The sequence below is a fragment of the Hermetia illucens genome, chromosome 2 (assembly GCF_905115235.1).
Source record: "Hermetia illucens chromosome 2, iHerIll2.2.curated.20191125, whole genome shotgun sequence".
NCBI classification, from domain to species: domain Eukaryota; kingdom Metazoa; phylum Arthropoda; class Insecta; order Diptera; family Stratiomyidae; genus Hermetia; species Hermetia illucens.
Genome location: NC_051850.1, coordinates 107258025 through 107280576, shown reverse-complemented (window position 1 = coordinate 107280576; position 22552 = coordinate 107258025). Strand labels below are relative to the sequence as shown.

The window sequence follows — 22552 nt, the reverse complement described above, 5'->3', positions numbered from 1 at the left end:
AAGCAGGAGATTGTTATACAATCTAAGGACATTGATGAAATCACGACCAAGAAGGATATCCCCGACGCCTTAGAAAAGCAAAAGGGGACTGAGGAAGGTATACGGAGGTAAGCAAACGGCAATCATAAGCTTACCAGCTGAAGCAGCATTCAAACTGCTGGCAGCTTGTAAAGTAAAGATAGATTGGGTCGTTTGCCGCATCAGGGAGCGGTGTCCCTCAAACGCCGCTTTAGATGCTTGGAATTTGGCCACATAGCGGCGAAATGCACCGGTGACTGTAACAGGTCAAAAAGTTGCAAAAAATGTGGGGGAGAAGGTCATATGTTTAAGTAGTGCAAGGCCGAACTTGAATGTATGCTTTGCAAGGAGAAAAAGGGCGTTGACTTTCGACACGTTGTAGGCAGCAACAGATGCCCAGTGTTTAGGATAGCCTTGAATGCAGTAAAGAAATGAGGTTGATAGGAATCAACCTCAACCACTGCGAGGCGGCGCAAGACCTTCTCTTGCAAACCATCTATGAGTAGGGAATCGAAGCTGCCATAATTAGCGAGCCTTATCACAATAATAAGAGTGGTGTCTGGACTGCAGATATAACTGGCAAGGCGGCAATATGGGCGTGTGGAAATCAAGCCATTCAAGAAGTGATGGAGTTTCCAGAAGTTGGATTTGTTAGGGCAAAAATAGCTGGTATCTATATATAAAGTTGCTTGGCTTCACCAAGCGCGACGATAGCAGAATTCGAAGGAATGCTAGGTATGCTAATCTCGGATGCAAAAAGTCAAAACCCAACATAATAGCGGGTGATTTCAACGCGTGACCCGTGGACTGAGGCAGTCGCACTACGAACACCAGGGACCGTATCCTGCTCGAGGCTTTCGCGGAGCTAAACTTCACGCTTGCCAATACGAGAAATATTTCCAATTTTCTTGGGCCAAGATCGGGCTCAATAGTCGATCTGACATATGCGAATACCACATTGGCGAGGAGAATGGCATGGTTTATCAGTGAGCATTGTACTCACAGCGACCACCAGGCAATTTTCCTTCAGATCGAATATGAACCATACGACGATGTGCTTGCCCGTGGAGCTGGAAACCGAGGCTGTTCTGTGAAACATTTTGAAGAGGATGCATTTATACAGATACTATTGGGAGGCTAAAATCCCGGTGGGGCCGCTACAAAAAAGGTAGAGCAAATGATAGAACGCATAACGAGAGGATGCGACGCTGCTATGCCGTGACGGCGAGTCCTCGAAAAAAAGGTGGCCAAACTATTGGTGGAATGAAAAGATCGCGGTGTTACGGGATGCATGTTTTCGAGCTAGAAGGATCTGCCAACGAGCTAGAGGAAGACCGGACTTCGAGGAAAAACGGCAAGTATATGTGAACATAACTGAGGCCTAAGTCCCCATGTGTCAGGCGTTAGGGCAGAACGTAACGATTTTAAGTCATCCTTGGACAGAATTGATATGAACTCTGTGTACTTCCTTTATAAACAGTTTTTGATCATAGAAAGTAGACGTTTGGAGGCCAAGATACAAAACCAGCCAAGTCACAACACATACACAATTCACTTTGCTCTCTAAACATTTTTGGAGTCTTTTTATCTAGTCACCAGGGTTTATCGTAATGTCATAGTAGCGACCCGGTATTATCATTTTAAAGTGTTTTCCGCCTTGCAATGTCATGTAAAAAATAAAAAAAAGTCGTAAAATAATTTGTTATTGATATTTTAAGGAAAATTTTTGTGCAATAGGAATACCGGTTATAATTTTATCAGTGCAAAGTTTTACAAATAATATAGTGATAAACTTATAAAAGTTAGAAACTTGTACTCCCCTCCTTTCTTGGAAATTTCATGTTCTTTTTGCAGCAACTTCGTGATCCGCGATGAGGTATCATTCTGACGAAACCACACCCTACGATAGCTACCACTCCAACATAGATTACAACCAATACGGCGATTTCCATCGGTATGACGATCATAGGGATTATAAAAACAAAGAACATTATCGGGAATATGGGTACGAAGGTCCGCCTAATAGAGATAGCCACAGAAGTCACTCTGGTAGATATGGCCGCGAACATTATCCTGAAGGATATGGGTACGGAGATCGACCTAATAAATATAGAAGGGGTGGCAATGAATACTACAAAGTGCCGCCTTTCATAAAATACTACTATTTCACCGGTAATACTTTCCCTAAACCAGGCCAACAACCCAAGGTTGGCTCGCCGACGACCTACTGTTTGGCTAGCTCTTGTTTAACAAATCCGTATGAGACTAGTTGTTATCCCCAAATGGCTCCCTCTGGATTACAATATTGTACCAACGCACGTTATATATACGGCTCAGGCTTTAATTTCGGTAATGGCGGTTATTGCGGTAGTTGTGGTGCAAATCATGGTCAATTTTTCTGAACCTAGGTGTCAACTATTTTTTAATATAAAAAGTTTTTATTTTGAGCAATAAATTTTTAATGTTACAAAACATTGTCAGTTTTTATTTGAAAGTCATATAATTTGGTTGTTGAAATAAACTACTGATTTGCTGGACCGACTTTATTCAGTGAAAATATCGAGTGCCTTTCTAATTACTCAGAAGGGTTTAGTGGTAAATAATGGATAACAAAATAGATTTATGCCTTCCCATTATGGCAGATCTTTAATTCCTACAACCAAGCAGCGGCGACCTGCTTCCATGGAACCCATATCTGGGTTTTGCTTCAATTCCCTTTATGATACTTTCTGGCTATTCGGACATGGTCTTTGGTCGGATTGGCCAATTTCATTTCGCAACTGGATTCTCATAAGGTGGAAAAGAAAATATGGTGACGTTATCAAGCGACCAATTTCAATCTTATCTACGTGAAGGCATCCGCTTTAGTGTTTGTTACTTGTTACTTTGCAAGTAATCAATCAGTTTTTAACAAGAAAGTGCGAAATTGATGCATGAGTGGACAATCCTTCAAGTTACTTTACTTTTCAACAGTAATGATGACAAGCTATGTAGGAAATTCTGACCATTTTACCTGAACGGCAATGAAACGTACGATTTTGAAAGATTCACAGGCCGCAAAAAAATGGGTTGAATATTCTGCGGTATCTCTTCTCTTGTGACTTGATTTGAATTTAAATAATAGTGACAGAAAATTCTAACACAATCGTATATTATCAGTTAAAATTGGAGTTGAAGTTTAAAACATGTTAACTCACATTGAAATGATCCTCACAATTTAAACCTGAATGCAGAGAAACTGAATTCCGTGGGGCGATGGCGATCCATTTCTTCCGAAAATCTTTCGGGCAGGCTTTCTGCGGGGTTTTATGGAGTTATTTGTGCAGCAAGGCACGAAACAATATTCCTTCGTCCTCCTTAGCATTTCACTCGGAAAATTAGTATTGACAGTTTTATATTTTTATGAGTAGCTGCCTGTACTGTTTCTCGGGTCGAGTTGTGGCGTCACACAACATGGCAGGGGCTTTTCAGTCTGTTTGAAATTTGTTGAAATTTCAGGTAGTGATAATTTCAAACACACGGTTTTTTTTCAAACACAGTCGTTGAGAGTTTTGTTGGGTTGCACCATAGAAGGCGGTGAGTCTATTACAGGCTGTATCCATTTCATAGTTAGAAGTCTGTGAACTTCATTCAGGCTGTTTAATCCTCTTTCCGATCTATGCAACTCCCTTCGGCATCAATTAAATAGAGTAGAGAACAGAGTAGCATTGATATACTTAACTCGAATATGAGAGTCAGTGCTAGAATTCGAATTCACTGAGAAAGGCGATAGGCAATCGCATATTTGCAGGAAGAATAAATCTTTAGTAAACCTAAACAAGTCGGGAAACCGGAAGCTGGGCGCTTCAGGTATGAAAGGTTTTGTTTGCTTCTTCTGTGAGTATATTTGAATTTTGAACTATCCCATTTGTACGCAACCCGTTATGTATATGCATTTAGCACGTCTCACTTTAGTGTGATATTGATATTTAGTTGCAGTAAATTGTACACAGTAAAGTCAACTTAGAGCTACTGTAACTTTGTTACTAATAGTATGATTTTGATCAAACTTGGGGATAATATGCTTCATATTATACTTTACTACCAGCTTGTATAACTCTAGGATAAACTTAAGGGGGGTTTTACTCAATTTACCCAAAAATATGGCAATATACTATTATTAACTTAATCTGAACGGATATTCATGTGGAGAGTATTTTGAGGCCTGGGCACCATATAGAGGCAACTCCATGATTTTTTTCAGATTTTTCGGTTGGGTAGTTTCCGAGAATGGGTCCGTTAAAAAAATCATCACTTTCCACCCATCCCACTCCCCGTCTTGCTAACAAATCTCAAAACGAATACCGGCTTCGAAAAGTACTAATCGAGACATTTCGTTTGATACCCCACGTGGCTATATTCGATGAAAAAAAAATTGTACACGCCCCTTTTACATGTCTGGGAACCCCCCCTAAATCTCAACGTAGAAGGATATCACTCTCTATATGTCTGGGGGTCCACAGTTTCCACCTTTCCATCAAATTTCGTGTCAATCGGTATAGCCGCTTCTGAGAAAAGTGCTTGTGACAGACAGACAGAAAGACATTGAGCCGATTTTAATAAGGTTTTGTTTTGCAAAAAAAACCTTAAAAAGGTTTCTATTTCTCTAATTTTAATTATCATCACCTTACCAACAAATAACAAAAGTTCGGTGTATCTAGCGGCGTTTAGACTCTACTGCTTACCCTTATTGAAAGCTTGTTTCTAGTGAATGAGAGAAATATTAGCCACTGCCAATATATGGTTGCCGTCAATTGTAAGCGTAATGCGTCAACCACACTTACCCTCCATTTCTACCCCAGGTAGGCGACCCACACGTTGGCCACATTTGAGTAGCGAGTTCCTGGCTTCTTTGCATAAGGTTACCCTTTCACAATGTGTGCCTGCCACTTCCGCTTTCTGATCAACACGTTCACAAGTATCGTCTTAGGCCACAATACCCCGATGACATTACGCAGATATGATTGATGAAAACTTGGAGCTTTTGAGTAACAGCGGTGATCACTTTCCCTTTACTACTCCAATAAACTATCAGAGAGAAGACATTGCCGGAGAACAGTTCAATTTGATGTTAGTGTTAAGATTGTTGCGTTTTTGGATTTCACTTAGTTTGCACTCCGCTGTGAGAGCTATACGCAGATGAACATCGACTCCGATAGGAAACAGATCTTGGCGTGGCGTGAAACCACCATCGTATAAGACTCTGCGAACAATAGCTTAAGCTGCAAGGTTGGCAGTTTTCGCAGTACAATGTGTTACCTGGCCTTTAGATTAGTGCTATGAGCAACCATGTAGGCCAAATCAAAACCTAGTGGCCGAGAAGAAATTCCACGAAGTGACACCTGGAAACGCAAATGCTTCAAGGCTCCACGGAGGCTCATCTGAAGTGGCTTCGGCCACGAAACCTTACCAGGAATATGCTGGTGCTATATCAACCAGGATAGCTCCCTGAATTTACATATCTCAGGAGAATTCCTGGTTCATGTACTTTCAGCATGGTTGTAGCGTTTGGCCTTCTAGTGGTAATTTCATGGGGGTTGTGGCTATGTCCAAGCGGACTGATTCAAGCTTCAAACGTGCTGCATTGCAATCCAGGTGCCTTACTCCTTCGCTCGGTAGGGAAGTATTTATGTGTATGAATGTATGAATGTGAGCCATGCACTTAGTATAGACTGGTACCGTTGTTGCTTGTCACAGCGATGCTCTGATTGTGGTCACAAAATCAATCCGTATTTTAAAAAAAGGTGGGGTTAGGTTTACGCGACAGCTACTGATATAAAAACACCAAGGACGTAACTGGCCGTTAGATTGAGCATCAAAAATTTCTATGTAAATCTTCCGGCTCCTCTGTAGCCCAGTCCCATACTTCTTTTCTTACTTTGTTCGACAATGAATCAATCCAAGGGGACTGCTACCTCTGGTTTTTCGTCGAAAAATAGAACTAGGATACTTTTAGTCAACTCTGTGCTCCACGGTGATATTGTGGTTCAATTGTAGTATAACCTATTCCTCCTTCAAGATTCTCCGCAGGATATTAAGCAGAATTTTGATGGATAGTGTTTAGCGACGGAGCGAGCAACTTGACATTTTGACAGCAAAGAACTGTTTTTCGAAGTCAAGAAAAGTGAACCAGAGAAAAAGTATAAAGCCGGAGACGCGAAGAAAGAAAAGCGAGCTTGAAATAGTGAAGGATAATTATAGCAATATAATAAATAAAGTAGACGATAATTATAATAACCATAACAGCTAAAATAAATCATATTAAATTAGTAATACAATTTATTGTATTACTAAATTGGTGACTACAGAAAACGAATTTAAAGAAGTGAATAATTCCCGTGCACATTTCCTGTTGGTGGTTACGGAACAAAATCCTGATGGACTTGACATCTGACTTTATAAGAACAAATCTCAAAATGAAAAAGAAGAGAAATAAAGAAGGAAAAGCACAGTCGGGAAAACGCTAGCTAGTGAAAAAGCAACGAGATCAACGGGTCATTGCCTAATGCCAAAGAAAACTTAAAAAACTGCGAAGCCCCAGTAGACGGCATCTGGTACAACGTCAGGAATCGACTCCACACCAACTAGAATCTTGGCTGGACGGGTGGATTGGAACACGCAGTTGAACGAATTTTCAACCTACACATAAACCCAAGGATACCAGACAGAAAAAAAAGCAAAAATAATAAAAAAAGTTTGTTTGTTTAAACAAGTCGGGAAACCGAAAGCTTGACGCTTCAGGTATAAAAGGTCTTGTAATTCCGTATGAGAGGACCGATGGGTTTATGAGAGTTACAAATTCCATTGCCCTCTATTTTTTAGAAAACGTTTGAAATAAATCATTTGTTGGAAAGCGATGTATTGATAATAGTCAACCTCACACACTTCACACTCAGAGTTGAATTGAGAAGTTCGAACTGCTATAACTTTGACACTAATAGCCGCATTTTCATGAAACTTGGCATGCATATGCACGTAACCGTCTTCTATGCCGTTGCAATTAGTGCATTTAGTACTCCTAGGATGAACTTAAGGGGGGTTAGTCGATCAATTTCTAAAAGTTGGTAATAAATGGTATTTTATTTCAGCAGATATCAAAATGGCACATATTTTCATCTAAGCCCACCACCAAGAAAGCAAGAGGAAGAAAGAAATGTTTGCATCTTCCCTTTACTTGTATGAAGAGTCCCCCTTTAAATTCCACGTAAATTTATGTCACTCACTGTATGCGTGGGATTTCGTAGTTCCCGTATGCCCATATTTCATTTGAATCGGTGCAACCGTTTTGGACAAAAGTGCGTGTGACAGAGAGATGGTGAATCGACTTTAATAAGATTTTGTTTCACACGTTGGTTTTGCACTCCACACCCGGCTGGTTGCCTGGTCCCCAGAGGCTATCTAAGCATCTGAAATCAGCAAGCGACAGCTGGGGGATTCCATAATGGTGGCATTCCCGCTGCAAATTGCACCACTAGCCGTATTTGGCGATGTTAAAGTGAAACTGAAAGTGAACCAAATCTGGCAGCTGTGAATTCTTTTTCAAGCACTCAAACTTCAGCTTAACGGAACTACCACACTTACGGTCGTGAGTTATTAGCTGGGTACATCGCCAATAAATACTTTCAGTATTCCCTTGAAGGCAGGTTGTTCAAGAACGATAAGCCACTTATCTTTGCTTTTAAACAGAAACTCAAGACAGCGTACCCTCGCGCATGTTGAAAAGGTGAAGATCCCCGCTACCGTCAATTTCCCGGCAATCGCGGAGCCACAGAAAGACGACGCAGTTGTTCAAATTCTTGAGAACAACTCCAAATACACATTCAGCTCAACGTCCAGTATACAATATTATATATTCCAGCCGATTTTTGTACAGAAATATTTCACGCGTTCACAATCTGGCGCCCCCAGGGATCCGGACAATGAATTGGTGAGTCACCGTCAAATACTTTCGTCCATCAATGAACAAGAACATTAAAACTAGTTCCGCAAAGTTGATATACGGGGAGAACCTAAAAATCCTCAACGGCCCTGATTATTTATTCATAGCCGCATTATCACCGGAATATTAAAAGAGGGGCTAAGAATAGTTACGTCCGGGTGGTTTAACGTTAGTTCCGACCGTGTACATCTAACGCCTTGTTAAGACATCGACTGATTCTATGACCAGAGCGCCGTTGTAACAAGCCGAACGGTAGAAGTTTATACTGAATGCTTGTATCTAGAATTCAACCTGGTGGATACGAGAAGTCTCTACTAAACTTCGGAATACAGTACCCGAGCTATACAGCGGAAATCCATGTTTGAGGCCCGGGTTGAGAAAACATGCTCCTGAGATATAGGAACACAATGGACTATTCCGTTTCTCATGGTACCCAATGAGGGTTCAAAGCCGTCCGCCGGTAAACCGAGTTCACCTGCTTCCGTCTCTGAGAGTTTGCAAGCGCCTCTGCCCACACAGGCGATGAGTAGAGCAAGATGGAGCGCACCACTCCGGCTAGCACCAACCTCCGGCAATGTTTCGGTCCACCAATATTTGGCAGCATTTTTGCAAGTGCCGCGGTGGCACTGGCTGCCTTTTGGCATGCATACTCTAGGTGTTCCCTAAAACTCAATTTGGTCTCAATTATTACCCCCAGGTATTTAATAGCCCGCTTTGATACGACCGTATGTCCACCGACCTCCACTTTTTCAGTGTTATTTTTTCTGCAGTTCGTTATTAAGACCGCTTCCGTTTTCGCATCCGCCAAGGTCAGCCCGGCTTTTTCTAGCCAGGACTTTACCGCTCTCACTGTTTCCGTTGCGTAAACCTCCACATCTTCTGGGTGTTTTGCGGCAACAACCACAGCTAGGTCATCAGCAAAGCCGACAATCGTAGTCCCCTCTGGGACGGAAAGAGCAAGCACCCCATTATACATGATATTCCACAACAGGGGACCAAGTACCGATCCCTGTGGTACCCCGGCTGTGACAATGTACTCTTTAGGGCCCTCATCCGTCCCGTCCCAGAGAATCCTCTCTGAGAGGTAGTTTTCCCCACACCCATGTCAGCCAACGCCCCTTTAATTCTATTCCAGTTGGCCGAGTTGAATGCGTTTTTGACATCCAACGCCACCACGGCACAGCAGCCGCCAGAAATCAGTGCACCTTTTGCCAGGTTTACCACCATGTTAATTGCGTCCACCGTAGAGTGGGGGTGTCGGAAACCAAACTGGCGTTCCGACAAACCATTGCTGGCTTCGACGATGGGCAGGAGTCAGTTGTAGATGACTCTCTCCATCATCTTCCCCATTGTATCCAACAGGCAGATAGGACGATACGACGCTGGGTTTCCAGGTTGCTTGCCAGGCTTCGCAAGCAACACCAACTTTTGCTTTTTCCACTGGGCAGGGAATATTCCTTCTTTTAGGCACGCCTCGAAGGTGTTGGCGAAAACGTCGGGCCTAGTCTTCACTGCCAGTTTCAAAGCTCGGTTGGGGATGCCATCCAAACCTGGGGCCTTGTTGTCACCGAACCTACCACATATTTCCCGCAGCTCCTCCACAGTTACAGGCGGTATTATGCCGTCATTTAGCTGGACAAAAATTTGCCTTCCCCTATTTTCGTGGTGAGGGAACAGACCGGTAACAATCTGTTTCAGGAGGCGCGGACAGGTCACCTGGGGTGATTTCCGCAGCCTTTTCATTACCACTCTGTAAGCCTCGCCCCAAGGGTTTATGTCGGCATGGTCGCACAGCTGTTTGAAGCAGTTCTTTTTGCTCCTCCAAATGGCTTCCTTTAGGCGGCCACGCAATTGCTTCTGCGCCTCCTCTCGACCGTCGCCACCGGGTTTTCCTCTGAGCCTCTGGGTGGCTTTCTCTCCAGCCGTACCATTCAGGGATATGTCGGATTTGAGCACCGCGGAAAACGTGTCCCCCTCGAAAGCTTTCACTGTCCAGCCAAGCATACCACCCGGCATTCTGCGAAAACTCTTTTTCGAGCTCGAAACGTCCTTGATCTCTATGCAGATTGCCTGATGGTCGCTGTGAGTATAGTCCTCACTGACATGCCAAGCGATTCTACTCGCTAAAGTGGCACTCACGTATGTCAGGTCCGCTATAGACCCCAGGTCCTTTCCTCGGAAAGTGTACGAAGACCCCACATTCGCCAGTACCACGTCTAGCTCCGCGAATGCTTCGAGGAGAACACGTCCCGTCACATTAGTTTTCCGGCTGCCCCATTCAAGAGCCCACGCATTGAAATCGTCTCCTATTATGATCGGCAAACGTCCTCTTGCATCCAAAACGTCAAGCATCCGCTCATACTCGACGAGTGTAGCGCTGGGTGGAGCGTAGCAGCTGTAGATGTGGATGCCCTTCACCTTCGCTCTGATAAAGCCCTCCTCCGGGTGCTCCATTATTTCCTCGAAGGCTTGTTCTCCACAAGTCCATAGCGCTGCTTAGCCCGTTTGGTCTTTGACCCAAACGCTGCCACGGTGGTTTCGGCATGGTTCACTTAGTATGACCACATCGATGTTTTTCTCGCGTATGTATATGGTATATGGTATGTATATATAAATGAAGATTTGGGGTAGTGCCTAATTCAGATAGATATATTTGTGCATTCAATATAAGAAGTAAATCGAAAATATATGTACGATCAATTTATATACGTGCATATGTAAGCATACTATTCGGTAATAGGCAATAATAATATCTACGTTTGTACGTTCGTATTTCTTGTAGTTTAAAAAAAAATGAAGGAATATTTTGGGGTTTTACCCATATACGAATGAAAAAATGTGCACATAATAGAACACAAAACCTTTATACCTTAAGCGCCAACTTCCGGTATTTCGACTTGTTTTAACTCATCTTTGCTGAATTAGGATGTCCACGTTATTATTTGGAATAGTACCCTGACTCGCCTATTGAAAAGTTTTGAATCAGTATTTGTCCAATATATCACTCCGTTAGTGTAAAGAACGCCATGAATGACGAAGATGTATGTATAATGCTAAGATTTTATTTGCCACGATCAGCTCAATTTTTAGAATAAGATTCAAACACCGTGTTGGGATCCAGGAAACCAACGATTTTTTATTAATTTTTATTATGATAATTAGTGGTATTGGTACTTGCACTTCGAAGATTTCAAAAGTTGGAATATCGTTTGAAAGATTATGGTTACCAATGTCGTGTTTAGCATACCCGTACCTATACATTCCAGTTATTCAAATTGTGATTGCATAACATGAACCATTTACTTTTTTACCCTTTCCATCATTCTCTGAGTTAAAACACCAGCAGTGACGGTGTCCTTAACATATATCAACTATTCGTTCCAAATATATCAATCAAGCTATGAACCTCTTAAGTAATAATCTCAGTAATCAAATAATTGGACAAAATTGGCTTAACTTAACTAGCTTAAATATTTATGGCAGCGACTTCAAATGCGGTCGAAACCCCATTATAGATTGGATTACTGAGCTGCTCTTTTTTACTGGGCTTATTTTTTTTTTTAATGGATGAAGATGAACATTTTTCAAAGACACTGGTGCACTAGGCTGCAGTAATGTGTGGGGTTCTCACATACTGAAACCATCACCTCTTTGCCACCTACCTTCCCGCGAGACCACAGTGAAGCATTACTTTGCGAAGTGGGCTCTGATCTATACCAGCACGATTGAATCACACGTTTCTCATGCTTTCCGGGATCAATTCAGTTCCCGGAGATTTTCTCATATCGCAGTTATTAGTTTGACGCGCTCCAGTTTGCTGACCTTAGGATCTCCTCCATGAGATTATTGTGTCCGATTACCACGTTGAGAGCATCCTTCAACCACCTTCTTTCATCAGCGTATCTCGGACAATGGAACATAACATGCTCTGGGCCCTTGGGTGTAGTGGCATATTCGAAACAGTCGGGGGATGCGTCTAATCTGAAACGATGCAAATGCGCCACATTTGGGTATGGTTCCAGCAGCCTTTTCCTGAATAATTCCACCGTTGCTGTTATCTCCAGTAGAGCTCTTTCTTACTGATTTTTCGGAAGTCTCAAGTCAGTTCAGGCGGATTAGTACACATTCTCTGACAAAGGGATTATTAGGTTAATAAAGTATGTAACAACCACTATACCATCTATGAAGATCATGTGCACCCTTATTGCAGACATAAATAGTCCTAAGATGGTCAACCTTGATAGGAAACTGAAAAGTAACATCCCTAAATATGAAATACCGGTGGAAGAGTTGGTACCAAAAATTAGTAGACTCCAGCCACCTGAATAATCCATCGAGAAAGTGATCCCTGATGCTGAGGTAAATGCAAGAGGTACGATCCTCTTCAAGTCCACCCAACTACTGGCCTATGCTGGCGATATCGACATCGTGGGAAGAACCACCCGAGACGTACAAACTGCCTTCATCCAGATCGAGCAGGTGGCGCGAGATCTTGGGCTGCACATCAATGAAGGCAAGACAAAATATATGGTGGCAACGTCAGCACCGAAAACCAACCAAACAACAACATCAAACTGGTCAAACGGGAAGAATGAAGATAAGAGAATACAACTTTGAGACCGTTGACAATTTCTCCTATCTAGGGTGGAAAATCACAACGGATAACAGCTACGATGATGAAATCCGCGCACGGTTGTTGTCAGCCAACAGAACTTCTGCTTACAAAAACTGTTCCGTTCGAAACGTCTCACCACAGGGTCAAAGCTCTTACTGTACAAGACTATGATCTTGCCAGTCCTCATGTATTCCTCGCAAACTTGAGTTCTTAGCAAGAAAAATTGCAAACTCTTGGTCGCGTTCGAGAGAAGAATCGTCCGAAGAATTTTTGGCCCCTTACATGAGGATGGACGATTCCGTAGCCTACACAATGACGAAATCTATGAGCGATACCATGACCGTACGGTTGTGGATAAAATCCCGCTCAATAAGTTACGGTGGGCGGGTCACTTAATCCGCATGGATGAGGATGATTCCACCCGGAAAGTCTATAAGGGCAATATCTATGGTAGAAAAAGAAAAAGAAGACGAGGCAGACCCTACCTAAGATGGAGCAATGGCGTAGGCCAGGACCCCAGACAGCTTTTAGGGATATCGAATTGGTGGACTTCGGCGCAAACCCGGGATGTCTGGAGTTTCTTATTAAGGCAGGCCTAGACCGGATACCGGTTGTTGTGCCGTTAATGATGATAATGATTATGCAATGCCCTTGGATTAAACTTCCTTTTCTTCTTTATAGTCTTGATAGCCGATTGCACCCGTCTCGAGCGTTGATGTCCCAAATAAATAAGAAAACAACCTGTGTGACTGTCAAAAACTGAATTACCTTAGCAGACCGTAGGAGCTGTAATTTTTAAAGTCGAAATGGAGAACTCATTTTAGAATGAAATTTTTAACTTAATGAGTCAATTATAAAAAGCTAAAAAAAAATTAAAATAAGTCTAAAATCCTATCAAAAACAGGAACTAAATTGAAGTGCACTTTTGAAAAATAAATTATTTTGTATCATTAATTCAGTTGTAACACCTATTTAAAAAGGCTAAAGGTAAGGATTTCCTGGAATAATATATGCGACCCGTTGCATTTTTCTTATACATTTTAGCTTATCCAGTATGTCCAAGCAGAAGTATGACGCGGACCAATGCTATAGAGTGCCACCCTTTATCGAATACTATTATTTCACGGGCAATATTTTTCCGAAAGGAGGAGCGGCCAGCGTAAACTGTGGATCTCCTACGACGTACTGTTTAACTGATTCCTGTCTTACACATCCTCTAAACACGATGTGTCATCCCGAATGCTTTCCACCCAGAGGAGAAATGTGTATCCCGTGGTTAGGAGGACCAGCTCCGCAACCTCGAGGATTCGGATACGGATGTTGCGGGATGTCCAACGGGGGTTACTATTAAAAAGGGAATCTTTATTTGGCGACTTTTTATTGGAATGGATTGCCAGGGAATCCAAAGAATTTTGCATAAAACGGACTGCCAAATGTAGCCATCACAACTGATAAATAACTGGTTTGTACTAAATATTCATCTGTCAGTAGCTGTTTTTTTTTTTGGGCATAAGCATGCAGTGCACAATTTCGGGGTTTTATTACTAATAAAGTTTTTAAAATATCAATTCATCTTTTTTTTAATGTTTGCTTGGAACTTAATATTTGTAGGGGCTTTGGAATTTTATAAAAAGGCTTAATGGCGGAATGTATAACTCGAGGGAAGAAGTACGAAAATAGACAATCTATGATCACCCTTCGCGAGGCAAAAACACTCATTGCCGTAAATCTGAAATGCATAGACGGAACATTACTAAAATTTATGAATCTGGAATTTTGAAGGCTCCTTTGAAAACACCAGGAATTTACAAAAACCAGCGCGCCAAAAATATAATACTAGAGGGCTATCGACTTTTTCTTAGATACCGTAATCGGCACCTTGTACTCATCCATAAGAGTAGCACTCACAGAGGAAACATTCCGTGGATTCCACTTGCTAAGTATTGCCTTGGCGTGTATCACCTTCTTATACTCCTATCCTGTACGTATGAAACATTTGGAAAACGAAGAGATGTGAGGCAGGCCTTACTATCAAGCGCAAAGGATATGCTAAGATTTAAGCTCGGCAAGCCGCTCATAGTCAAGATATAAACAACAAGATTTCGAATCAAGTTATGAAGCGTTATGATTGTACGATGTTAGGCACCAACGAAGATATTTTCAAAATAGGAAAGAAGGATGTTTTGTACGTGCAAATGCACCCAGTTAAAGAAATGTTGTCTAAGGGTGACATTGTAATGGGAATGGGTGATCTGACAACACTATGACATGGAACGACAAAGCATGATCTAAGCAGATCCTGGCTTGCGATCAGTTGGGATTCGACTGACCAACAACCATCAAATCAAATCAACCAAGTTACGTTCAGGAAGAGATTTACCAGTTTTCTTCAAGTTGCGTAGCAAAAGTCAGTCATCCTCTGATGATCTTCCCTTTCCTCGAGATCACGAATGCACTTCTGGGTACAGAAAAGTGGGGTGGCTTCTCATTACGATTATGAGCGCCTTTGAAGGACCATTTGAGGTGAGTTTCTCGCTCGTACATTGGGCCATTTTTGGGCCGTCTGCCACAATATGCATTCGCCTCGATTACACCCTGAGACCAATACCCCGCCTTCTCCATCACCTTTCATTTAAAATGTTTTAGAGCCACAATAAATTGCGATAACATCTTTCGTTGGTAGTTTCTATGCCTCCAGTGTTATGGAAGATTGCCTAGTGATCACAATGCGACTCACCAGACCATCTTCCTCATCAAAAACGAACTGACAACTTTTCCTTCGAAAGGTAATTACATTTCGACTTTTCGTCAGAATGATGTTCAGTTTCACCAAGTACGGTTTGACTTTTGGCAACCGGCTACCCAAAGGCCATAGCTCACACATTGGAAAATTTGGAAATTTTTTCATCTTTTCTATGTGGAAAGAACTAGCTGCAAATATTAGTACCATTAGCTTTTCGTCTAACAAATTTAACTGAAAACCATAGTGCTTTATACAGACCGTCTTACACAACCGCCCATATTATTTCACTTCACATCTCGCAAGTCGGGGCAGCACCTACATATCACACATACATACTAGCCATTTGATGATGCTTATAACATGTGTTTACTAATACTACCCTTTCTTTTTCCTGTGATTCTCCGTTTGAATCCTTGATTACATATCTTTCTATTTCCCGAAGAGAGAAAATCGGGGCTATGGATGAAAATTATACGTTTACCCTTTTTCATTAAAATTTCTATTCCGGCACTCAAGAAAACTCCTGGTGCAGGGAGAATCCCCTTCTCGTCAGACCTCTCCATGCCCCATCTCCAGCCTGTTTTACTCGCTAATGCTAGTTCTAGAGATCAAAAGCATCTCTTCAAAGGAGAAATACCTGCTACCCGTTCAAAAAACGGGGAATTTATTGTTCGTCTAAAAATATTGGAAATCCTCCATGCAATTAACCCTGAAAATTTCAAAGCAAAGTTCTAATTTATTGCCTTCGAAGCGTCCGTACCCCATTTTTAGGGTGCACCCCGGCCTTGATAATCTCTCCCATTCTGATTTCTTTAGGACCATTCATTTTTATTTCCTTTTTTAATTTGTTTGTTTTTATGGATGGAGGCGGAAATCTTGGAAAGACGCTACTGAGCCAACTACTCCCACTTCTCCGCCCATATCTCCGCGGGACCACCATGAAGCATTACCTTGCGGGGAGAGCTCTGGATATCATGAGCACAATTAAGTCACGCGTCCGTCGTGCTTTCCGAGCTCAATTCAGCTTCGAAAGCTCTTCGTGTATCGCCATTATTGTTCTGCTTACGCACTCCAATTTGCTTTCGGCCTCAAAATATCCTCCACGAGATTATCGGGTCCGATAACTAAGGTAAAGGTGTCGATTAACCTCCCTTTTTCAATCGCGAATCTCGAACAATAGAACATAACATGCTCCGGGTCCTCTGGGTGGAGAGGCATCCGGGCCAGTCTGGACACTCACCTAATCAGAAGCGATGCAAACATCCCCGTGTCCATCATGTCCCGTAAGGAATTGTGTTAGGTCGTAATTCAATTTTCCGTGTTTTTGCTCCAACCCCCACTCAATGCATGGGATCAGTGTATAGGTATCTTTTTCGGAATTATCCCCTTGGTGCTGCCATTTTCTCTACAGCGACGAATCTCCAACGCAATCTTTGATAAGATGGCCCTCTTCTCCACACTTCCTGCTCTTTCTCGATTTATCATTCTCACTAATACATCCTGCTGCAAAGTGACCGAGGCATCTGAAGCAACTCTTGGGAGATACTTCCTCCCTAAGTCCCCACTCCCAACCTATTCTTACCTTACCCGCGTTAGTCAGTTTAAGGGGAGATGTGGATGGTGGAAATCTATCTATCACGCATTTTCTTTAAGTTTAAGGTCTCCAGGAAATCTGGTAAAAACGGCAAGGTAATACTCGTATTTAGATAAATAAGCCAGTTACAGCCGAAAAGTTGAAACGTGTCTTACGACAGTTTTATTCATTCCCAAATTTTTAAACGCGTTTCTCGAAAACCAATGAACCGAGTCTTTTATGGTTATTCTATACTCCATTATTATAGGATTTGTTTTTTTTACCTAGTTCTTTATTTATAGGCAAAGTAATTACTAATTTATGGCCCTAAAATCACTATTTATGTTCAAACGTCCGCCATTTTTTCATAAATAGATATTTTCAAAATCGGCTATGGTAAGTACTAGATTGTAGTATCTAACTTAATAATCTTTCCGGTTATCTTTTATCGGATGTTTTTTCAGGAAACGCCAGTGAATATCGTCTACACAGGTTTTTTGCGGTGTGCGTTCCAAGAATTATACAATATCTGTCTTATATTCCCCTAAGGTTGAATTGTTCCCTCAGACATCCTCTGGCGTCTTTTCCACCAGGTCGCGAATACTATCCGCTGTCTTCTCGCTGGATTTCTTTACCTCCAATATCAGATCCGACTCACACTAGCGCCCAGATCCGTCAATTCCAGATCGGATTTAACTTTCGGAAGGATATCTGTGTAGGACCACCAGGAGGAGTAATGCCGATGCCCTCAGTATTGACATTCCAAGCTTCGAACTCTTACGAAAAGGATCGACTATTATCTCTTGGAGCATCAGATGCCTGCTATTAAAGCATTGTGGTCGCTGGATATTGACGGTCGGGAGCCTGCTTGTCCATTCCCAAAAACCACAGAAACTAGGTTTCCAAAGCACTGCAACTTAAAAAAACATCCGTTCTCGTCCTCCATATTTCCGAATTTGTTCCACACGCTTTTCGCATACCAGTATCTCCTAGTTGAAACTAAAAGCAGTAAAATATTATTAAAAGAAAATATTTGCAAAAGCTTAAAACTCTGAATTTCCATACTTCGCATTTTTAAGGTTTTGTTTGTAAAACAAAACCTTATTAAAATCGGTTTACTGTCTGTCTGTCTGTCTGTCTGTCTGTCCGTCACACGCACTTTTCTCGGAGACGGTTGTAGCGATTGGCACCAAATTTGGTAGAAAGGTGGGAACTGTGAACGCTCACGCATATAGTGAGTTACATCCTTTTACATCGAATTTAAGGGGGGGGGGGGGGGGGGTCCCCATACATGCAAAGGGAGGGTGTAAATTTTTTTTTCATCAAATATAGTCATGTGGGGTATCAAATTAAAGGTCTCGATTAGTACTTTTCGAAGCCAGTCTTAGTTTTGACATTTGTTGAAGAGGTGGGGGTGGGGGGGGTTGAAAGTGGTCATTTTTTTAACGAACCCATTCTCAGAAACTACCCATCCGAAAAATCTGAAATAAATCAGGGAGCTGTCACTATATGGTGCCTAGGCTCCGAAATACCCTCTATACCGATACCTGTTCAAATAAAGTTAATAATAGTACATTACTATAATTTTTAGTAATTGACAGGAAAACCCCCCTTAAGTTCACCCTAGAATGACAAAAATTTGCAACAATATAGACTACAGCATAGAGCATGATCCCACCAAATTTGGTGAAAATCGCACTATTACTAACAAAGTAATACTAAGTCAAAACTGTCGCTTCTCTGCAAATTCGAGACTATGAATGTCAATATCACTTGAAAGTGCCTATTTTCACATAATATATGCATATTTTACGTGCTACATGCTAATGGGACAAATGCACACCCAAATCTCTTTATAAAAGAAATAAACAAATCCTTTCATACCTGAAGCGTCTAGCTTCCGGTTTCCCGACTTGTTTAATCTTAAAGTTCTTGACATTCTATAGATTCAACAAGAAACTATTCATGTTTATCCTAAATTGTAAAATGTTTGATTGCTTCAAATGAAAATTAAGGACGCCGCGGTGTGCTTGGAACAAGTACAAATATTGCTGGCAAGATAGACTTAGTAACCATTTTAGACTCTGAATGCTCAGGCAATCGAATGGTACCAATTTGTAAACGTCCACACGTCCACAGGTGACCTTATCTCAACTTACTATGCCAATATCTTCACACCTCAAAAAAGATCCTATTCCCTGCTTTTTAAAAAAAAATAATTTTTATTTCCAAATCGATCTTTTTTGTACCGTTTCTTCCACTCAAAGGTTTATTTTTGCCCCCCTGCTTATTTTAATAGGTTTCCCTTCTTTTCTGGTTTACGCGAAAAGCGGTCCACAAACAAACATGGGTGTCCCCAGATGCGACTACTTTCAAGCAAATTGACCACGTGCTAATCGAATGCCACTACCTCAACCTCGATCAATGTCGGATTATGGAGGGGGCCAGTGTAAACTCCAATCATTATCTAGTTGTCATGGTCATCGAATAACAACACCCAATAAAATCCACTCTGACAATCAGGAGAGTGTGAACATAGAAGTCATTCACAACAAACCCCTCCGTAACACCTAAAAGGGATAAATATTATAGATTCCGCAATAACCACAACTAATAGGGGCCCTGGAGATGAAGCAACCATAAATGATTTTCACAACCACGTTATGATTGATACGGCCACAAACATATTGCATTCCGGTCGTAAACAACGGAATGAAGGTAAGCTAGCAATGTAACGGAATTGTGCAGCATTCTTCCCAATTGATAATAATAACTAGGCTATTCCTGAGCACCGTGTAAGGCTATATAAAAGCAGGAAGATAATTTTCGAGACCATTTAACATCAACAATGGTTTAAGTCAAGAGAATTCCATATCGTGCGTTATTTTAACCTGGCTCTGGAAGAAGTGGTCTGGGATGATGAGGTAAATGCGAGAGGTTTCATCCTCTTCAAATGAACTGATATTTGCTGGCAATATGGACATCATGAGAAGAACAACTAAAGACGTATATACAAATTGTCTTCATCCAAATCGAGTAAACGGCAATTGGCCGAAAATCTTGGACTGCACATTAATCAAAGCAAGACTATATGGTGACAACATCAACATCAAAAACAGAGGAAGCACGCACGGTTATTGGCAGCCAACAGAACCTATTTCAGCTTACAAAAACCCTTCTGCTCCAGACGTCTCTCCATAAGGTCGAAGCTCTTACTGTGCAGGAAAATTATCTTGCCAATTCTCATGTATTCCTGGGGAGTTGGGTTCTTAGCAAGAAAAATTGAGAACTCTTAGTCACGTTCGAGACGAAAAACCACCGAAGAAATTTTGGGCACCTGCAAGAGGATGGACGACTCCGTAATCTATATAAGGATGAAATTTATGAACGATACCACGATATGGATATGGATAAAATCCGTCTCAATAAGTTTCCGTGGGTGGGTCAGTTAATTCGTATGGGTGAGGATGATCCAGTCCGGAAAATCTATAAAGGTAATATCAATAGAAAAAGAAGAACTGGCAGAGGCCAAAACGCCAAACAGCTTTTACGGATATAGAATTGATGGACCGCGACGCAAAATCGGGATGTCTAAGTTCTTCATCATGCCTTGACCGAATACCGGTTATTATGCCTTTCATGGTGATGATCGTTTATAGCGTTGCTACAGAAAAGTCCATCCTATAGCTTTTTATAGGCTGTTCGTGGGCAGAACTTGGTATAATTTTTTATAATTTGTCTTATCCGAGAAAAACTGTATCAAAGCCTTCTCTCCTCCGCAAAGTGGACGCATCTTATCGACTACTACCAGAATTTCGTCACCATCTTTCCACTTTGGCTAACGATGGCCGCAGACGAGCATGCACATGCCCACCGGTACGCACCGGTCCAAAGCTACCAACTCTAATTTTTTTAACCATTTGTAAGGTTTTGTGTCAAACAAAACCTTATTAAAATAACCGATTATACTATCTGTCTGTCTGTCACACGCAATTTTCTCACAGACGGTTGTGGCGATTGACACCAAATTTGGTGAAAAAATAGGAACTGTGAACGCTCACGCAAACAGTGAGTTACACAATTCTACATTGATTTTGAAGGGGCGAGGTCCCATACATACAAAAGAGAGGGTGTAATTTTTTCTTCATAAAATGCCGGTCGTAGGTTTGACATTTGGTGGAAGGTGGAGAGTACGGGGATTGAAAATGATAATTTCTTCTTCCTTCTCCCAAAAATCCGAAAAAGTCACGAGGCTGCTTCTATGTAGTGCCTAGGCTCCAAAATACCCTTCATACCGATATCTGTTCAAATAAAGTTAATAATTATATATATAGTGTCCGGATAGCTAAGTGGTTAGAGCACAAGGCTGTCGTACGGAAGGTCGCGGTTCAATTCTCGCTGGCGGCAGTGGGATTTGTATCGTGATTTGACGTCGGATATCAGTCGACCCAGCTGTGAATGAGTACCTGAGTCAAATCAGGGTAATAATCTCGGGCGAGCGTAATGCTGACCACATTGCCTCCTACAGTGCTCTGTAGTGTACCGTTACGGTCTTGAATGAAGTGCTCTAACACACTTCAAGGCCCTGATCCAATATGGATTGTTATGCCAACGATTATTATTATTAATTATATATATATAAATACTATAATTTTTAGTAATAGGCTGGAAAACCCCCTTAAGTTCATCCTAGTGCCACTAAATTGCAACAATGTGGACTAGAACATAGAGCTTGATCCTACCAAGTTTGATAGAAATCGCACTATTACTAACAAAGTTATTATTGTCGCTTCTTCTTAGAATGTCTAAATCACTTGAAAGTGGATATTTTCACAAAATGTATGTATATATTACGTGCTACGTTCTAATGAGAGAACTGTGTACTCAAATGATTTTATAAAACAAAACCTTTCATACCTGAAGCATCTAGCTTCCAGTTTCCCCCGACTTGTTTCTCCTTAGTGGAGTATAGGGCATCTACACAGACTTTGCTTCAGTTTCATTACCATCGCACTAAACGCTGCGCAAGTGGTAAGCTCACAGCGGCAAGACAAACAAAAGGCGAAACACAGACACCCATGACGACCCTGATTAACCATCGTTCTCCTATTTCCTAGATCCTCCTTGATAATATTCTTATCCCACCTACCCACGCTACAAATAAACATGTGCATGTTCGTACGTACGCCCGCCTGTTGAAAAATCTGTAATTCCATTGAACATATCCTCTAGTTATATTTTTGTTTCCCAATCGATTTCTCGCTCATCGGCGCTACCCTGCTTAGTTCTCACTTTCCAAACCACGTCTACACGGACCATGTACCACTGGACGTATTGATCAGAAGGCAAACGAGGCAACAGATAGATTACACATTCTGCAAGGGTAGCAGCTCCATTATTGGCTACACAATGCAATTGAATCCACTATTCCAAGCGACAGACACATGGCACAGGACAGTACATGAGGAACGCGAGAGTTCTCATTCCTTATAACACTCTGGTCTTACTTCCTGGACACTGGCTGGAGAAGATTATAACAGAACTCATGAAAAGTAAGGATACAGCCAAGACACATTTGCACCATGCCTTGTACGCAGGTCCCAAGGCTTCCCATGTAAAATATAC

At 41.7% G+C, this 22552-nt stretch overlaps 1 protein-coding gene and 1 long non-coding RNA gene across 2 annotated transcripts; both read left to right on the top strand.

Moving 5' to 3' along the window:
- Positions 1 to 1643: 1643 nt before the first annotated feature.
- On the top strand, positions 1644 to 2490 carry LOC119649096. Its single transcript, XM_038051098.1, has 2 exons — positions 1644 to 1819; positions 1873 to 2490. The coding sequence occupies exon 2, from the start codon at positions 1890 to 1892 to the stop codon at positions 2418 to 2420; it is 531 nt and encodes a 176-aa protein (XP_037907026.1). The 5' UTR covers positions 1644 to 1819; positions 1873 to 1889; the 3' UTR covers positions 2421 to 2490.
- A 10932-nt stretch (positions 2491 to 13422) lies between these two features.
- LOC119648963 lies at positions 13423 to 14163 on the top strand. The gene is made up of 2 exons (XR_005249073.1): positions 13423 to 13598; positions 13656 to 14163. It is a non-coding gene; the product is annotated as an uncharacterized LOC119648963 (long non-coding RNA).
- The last annotated feature ends 8389 nt before the right edge of the window (positions 14164 to 22552 follow it).

Bases quoted from the DNA above. Each gene is read 5' to 3' on its own strand.
- LOC119649096 (XM_038051098.1), top strand. From the start codon at position 1,890: ATGAGGTATCATTCTGACGAAACCACACCCTACGATAGCTACCACTCC.